The 5,780-nt window shown below is 36.8% G+C and overlaps 1 protein-coding gene across 1 annotated transcript; it reads left to right on the forward strand.

Annotated features, from left to right (window-relative positions):
- The first annotated feature begins 550 nt into the window (after positions 1-550).
- LOC136235974 (proteasome subunit alpha type-3) lies at positions 551-5,265 on the forward strand. Its single transcript, XM_066026105.1, has 10 exons — positions 551-768; positions 1,003-1,042; positions 1,142-1,225; positions 2,532-2,605; positions 2,717-2,803; positions 2,888-2,972; positions 3,161-3,207; positions 3,626-3,691; positions 4,379-4,469; positions 4,892-5,265. Exons 1-10 carry the CDS (start codon positions 665-667, stop codon positions 4,961-4,963), a joined length of 750 nt encoding a protein of 249 aa, XP_065882177.1. The 5' UTR covers positions 551-664; the 3' UTR covers positions 4,964-5,265.
- Positions 5,266-5,780: the final 515 nt, after the last annotated feature.

A 5,780-nucleotide genomic window follows, 5' to 3' on the forward strand; every position in this document is an offset into this window, starting at 1 on the left:
CACATGCTATTTTGGTACCTTATCCCTTGAAATTAAAAATCACTTTGTTGACATACAGAGCTCAGATATGCAGAGGAGAGGAATAATTGAATTAATGATCTTGATCTCACTGGCACTAGATATTGCTTCCCTGGTTGCATGCTCCATTAATGATGAAAACAGGTAGCTCCCCCTTCCCCATCTTCCTATCTGTCGTGACTCTTCCATCGCGGTCATAATTACTGGCTACACACTTTAGTGGAAGGTCACCTGAAGGTTGTACATTTTAGTATGACAATTTTTAGGTTGTACACCACGTATGTAATTTACCCAATGTCTTTGTATTCAAGATAAACGGATAACTGTGATTGATCCCTTTGTATAAAATAATGTTAAAAAAGTTAAGTACAAAAGATGAGGTTAATGTAACCTAAAAATGTGTTATTACAGCGTAATTTTCCAAATTCCAAATTCCAAAATTCAAATTCAATTTTATGAATGGCCCAATAAGATCCAATAAGGCCTAGGATCCATTAACTATTTTACTTTCTCCATCTTTCCTTTTGCGCTCTCTGTCTTGGGATCAAAGAAAACTCGCCCAGCTATATTTGTATCTAAAAGCTGAACACACATACACAACACAATCAAGCAAACTCCATCACATTCTTAAGCAAAGGTCAAGAAGATGAGCAGCATAGGAACTGGTTACGATCTATCTGTCACCACTTTCTCCCCAGATGGCCGCGTTTTCCAGATCGAATACGCTGCCAAAGCTGTCGATAACAGCGGGTCTCTTCTGCTCACTCCCACACTCTTGCATTTTGTACTTTTTTCCACAATTTCATATACTACTTGTTAATTTATCTCGTCGGTAATCATCTCCTTTCGTGTTTTAATTATCTCGTTTCTTTTAAAATAAATATTAGAGTTAATTATAGCTAAGGTAAGTGATGAGCGGGATTAGGGTTTTCCAGTTTTGCTTATTCGCGGTTTTTGATGTTCTCTATCACTTTTGATTTGCAGTACTGTTATTGGAATTAAGTGCAAGGACGGGATTGTCATGGTATACTTTGTTGCTGTTTCCGCTTCTTTGTTCTGTTCAATGTTACTTTTAGAGCCCTTCTGTATGCATTTTGATGTAATTCAATTTTTTGAGATATAGGGCGTGGAGAAGCTCATAGCATCCAAGATGATGTTGCCTGGTTCCAATAGGAGGATCCACTCTGTCCATCGTCATTCAGGCATGGTATTGTTCTGCTCTTCTCTTTTCCTTTTTCATTTTACCCTGGAGTTAGAATGAAATCAAAACAAATCTTGAATTTACCCGTACATTGTATCTATTGAATGGCCTCTACTCATTTCAGGGTTTATGTTTCATATATCTTGACTATGTATTCTTGTTGGATGCTTAGGTTTATATTTGGCAACATAAATCTATACATCTGTGTTTTTATTCTATCATAACTTGACCGTGAGTTATCTTCTCATCTAAAAGCAGAATTTCAATGTATCTATGCTCCTTCATGTGTTTTAAACATATGTGATCACAACAAAAATGGCTTTACAGTTTCTGGCAATGGGTCATTGCCTATAATTATCTCAGCATCTGCAATATGTGATAATGGAATGGAATTCATTTTTCCAGTGGAATTAAAGTCAAATTCACATATACCAATGATCTGTTATATGTGAACTTGACTTTCTGGCCAACCCCTGATTGAGCCGGCTTCTCGGCCTATGACACACACATACACATTTTTATATTAAATTGGTATTATATGACTGAGGGCGAGCCTTGGCGCAACGGTAAATGTTGTTGTCGTGTGACCAAGAGGTCACGGGTTCAAGTCTTAGGAGTGGCCTCTTGCCAAATAAATTGGCAGGGGAAGGCTTGCTCCCAGTACACCCTTGTGGTGGGACCCCTCCCTGGACCCTCGCTCAGCGGGGACGCGTAATGCACCGGGCCGCCCTTATTGGTATTATATGACTGTTAGAATTTTTTTTTCAGAATGTAATTATGAACTAATCAGAGTACATCTAATTGGTAAATACTATGTGACATAGTATTCATTTCTATGTATTCCATTTGCTTTTCTTGCTATTGGATATAAATGCCACTGTCAATGGTTTAGATAAATATGCAATAGTGAGTGTTAATTGCAATAGTTTTCGGGCTATAGAGTATTGCGACCTCTGTTACAAACTGTCACTTGCACAGTTCCATTTACCAGTACAAATAGATCATCAAATGCATGTCACATTTTGTAAATATACATGTAATATGTTATTGTATTGAGTTACATTCTCTACCCAATTTTTGAACTTCATACGATCCGAAGTATTATATTTTAGTATATCCACTTCTTATGGGGTATCATTTTTTTCTCTTTAAAGGTACCTTTCTCTAGTTCTTATGCTTTCTATTTTCAAATAGATCATTTTCTTGTTATCCTCGGTTTTATCTCAAGTTCAACAACTTGAACTAGGATGTTCTAATGGCTGCAAGCTTGCATGCAATCAAGCTTCTAATTCTATCTATCTGTCTTCTAAAGGCTGTGGCTGGTTTAGCTGCTGATGGTAGACAGATTGTTGCACGGGCAAAGTCAGAGGCAACCAATTATGAAAGGTTCTTGTTTGAATGATTTTGTACTGGAGCCTGAAATACCATAACTCTCGTTGTTTTTTATTTTCAATTTTTCTTGTGCTTTGGGCCTGATAAGTTCCCCCTGCTTATTAGTGTTTATGGTGAACCGATCCCTGTGAAGGAACTCGCTGAACGAGTTGCTAGTTATGTACACTTATGTACCCTCTATTGGTGGCTTAGGTAAGGAATGCTATTGTAATTAGACTGTCATCTGGCCCAGTGCTTTGCAGTCCACAGAGTACATAATATTTGTTAATGCTACAGGCCATTTGGTTGTGGGGTAATTCTTGGTGGTTATGACAGAGAAGGACCACAATTATACATGGTCGAGCCGTCTGGCATATCATATGTGAGTTGATTTTTTTCCCAGGACTCTGATCTTGCTTTGTTTTCTTCTAATTTTTACTTATGTCTTGATGGTGGCCACTAATTTTTACTTATGTCTTGACGGTGGCCACTGCTCAGCATCTAATCGATAGTTATGTTGCTTGGAATTCCTTAAGATTTTAGCATAATGTTTCCAAATATTTGATATAGAGATACTTTGGTGCTGCAATTGGAAAGGGAAAGCAAGCTGCTAAAACGTAAGTTACACACTCTCTATTTACTAATGATGAATTTAATCAAGCTTGCGACATGGTCATGAGACATGGTCATGAAGCTCATTACATGATTAACGATAATATTATGCTCAGATACCAATTATCCTTTTTCTAGGTCGTTTTTCTTGTTAAATATTGGAAGTTAGTTTTGTGGACTGCTAATCAAGGGAAATAGATTCAAGTGAAAAAATCTCATCTGAAGCTATAGCTAATCAGCTAAGCAACCTCATCTTTCAGGGGCTTATCATACTTAAATATGGCTTCATCTTTGATAATATCCCTTGTTTGTTTGACTTGTAATAGCTTGCTTAAGTCATTATCTTGAGAATCCATATGAACTTAGCTGATTTTCTGCATGAATTACTTTAGTTTCTAATCATTTAGTTAATGGTGTGAACAGAGAAATTGAAAAGTTGAAGCTTTCTGAAATGACATGCCGAGAAGGGGTCATTGAGGTAGCCAAAATGTGAGTATTGCTTCCTCTTTCTACATAGAAACTTGTGTGGAATAAGATGGAAGACTGGAATTTAGATGAGAGCTTAATTTTTGTTGCCAAATCATTTAAAAATTCATCAAATGCTTGTTTATTTGATATAAAAATGGAGGGTGTAGATCTTATTATCTTGTTGTCTCAATGATGAGATTTTTCTTTTTCTAATTTTTCTTCATGCTATAACCTTGCGAGTTCTTGCATCATCTTTTTTCGCATGAAAATTACAGTTCTGAAAAGGGAAATTATTTGAGGACTTTGGCAGCAAACCTGAAATAAATTTGAAACTATATTTTTTGGTCATATGCTGTTAATATCTAAGAAATGTCTTATATTTTCTTCCGAAGCATTATTATCTTATAATGCCCATCAGATCAGGACCTAGTCGAGAACCAGAATCATCTGAGACAATTTTCGATTTTGATTAAACTGGTTTGATTTATTGTTTCAAATCCTTACCTTGACGATTGCCTGTGGCAAATGTGTTTTATTGAGATATCAATGAGATAATGGCTCATTAGTGATAGGCATTTAGCTGGTCATCTATGTTTTTATATAAGTAGAAAGAGTGAATTTAGATGGGAGTCACTATTATTTTAGTACTGAATATGCACTTGATAGCATATACTTAATGTGGTAAAATTTCCCTTCTCTGGTGAGCAGCATCTACAAGGTGCATGATGAAGCAAAGGACAAGGCCTTTGAACTAGAACTGAGTTGGGTTTGCGATGAATCAAAGAGGTTGCATCAGAAGGTAATATCTTGTCCTCTATTTCTTTAATGATCTGGGTTTGTGGTAGAGCAAAAACATTGAAGTTAAGAGGTGTCTTATCATAACTTGAATAGAAGTTTCATTATAGAAACCCTCATTCCAATAAGAAGCAGTTTCAGTGACTAAGTGAAAGTCGCTTAAAGTTCATGCATTGAGTGGCAAGAGAAGGGCTTCCCAGCAGTTTGTTCATTAGTTACTATTCATCCCTGCCCATTCCTTCTCCACCCAAAAGAAATTAGAAAGAAACTCGGTATAAAGGGCATACATGCTCTTGGACACATTGTACCCAAAGATATTTGATATTATGTCAATCTTCATGAGCCTTTGAGGTGGCTTTTGTGGTGTATAACATCTTCTGGTGACTCTAAAGTACTGACACAGACAATGCTTGTGGTACTTTTCAGGTACCTGATGATATCTTAGAGGAAGCCAAGGCTGCAGCTAGGACTGCGCTTGAAGAAATGGATGCTGATTAAAACTTCATATTTCTGGAAATCCCTTGGAGATGGTTGCTGTCATACACACTCATTTTCTCCTTCCCATAATTTTCTGTCAAAAATCAATTGGGTTGGGTTTATATTTAGCGAATTCTATGAGCTCCTTCCCCCGTGTACGATCAAGCATGTGCTTAATCAGACCAGGCTTTTGTGGCATCTTTAAGTCAGAAAAAAATGAAAATGTTTTCTATGACACTGCTATGTAGGTTCCAAAATTCCTGCGAACATGTTACTAGTGGAATTAGTGTTTATTTATTTAGAGGAATTGTTTTCTGCCTGAATTTCGTGTTAGATGGCATGACACTATAAATGATATTTAATGCAGCCTAGGCATTTTCAAGCGTTCCGCCAAAGTGGTTTTGCAAAGAAATGAGGTAGTGGTAGAAACGGGTTTTGGTGGTAACATGATCATATGGTTGAATTTATAAGGTTAGGGTTCTATACTATTTGTCTTGATTTGTTACAATCTAAAAAATGTTAAAATATACAAAACAAAATGGTCAGGAACTATTTATAGTTAGTGTAGTACGACAAATAAGCAAAAGGCAGAGGTTTAGTAGTATTTAAATTGAAATTGCAAGAAATGTTTACAGGCAGAAGTGTCTTCAGGGAGGTGTGCCGACGCATTAACACTTGTAGGCCTGAGTTTAGGTAGAAACTTATCTATGGTAGGTATGTTTACGGCATAAAGGCTTATTAGCAATGTTATCAGGTTCGGACTGGACTGGCTGGTCTGACTGGTTCAACCAGGAACTGGCGAAGAGCTGTGCCAGTTTGTTGAACTCTCAAGAAACCG

The sequence above is a fragment of the Euphorbia lathyris genome, chromosome 7 (assembly GCF_963576675.1).
Source record: "Euphorbia lathyris chromosome 7, ddEupLath1.1, whole genome shotgun sequence".
NCBI classification, from domain to species: domain Eukaryota; kingdom Viridiplantae; phylum Streptophyta; class Magnoliopsida; order Malpighiales; family Euphorbiaceae; genus Euphorbia; species Euphorbia lathyris.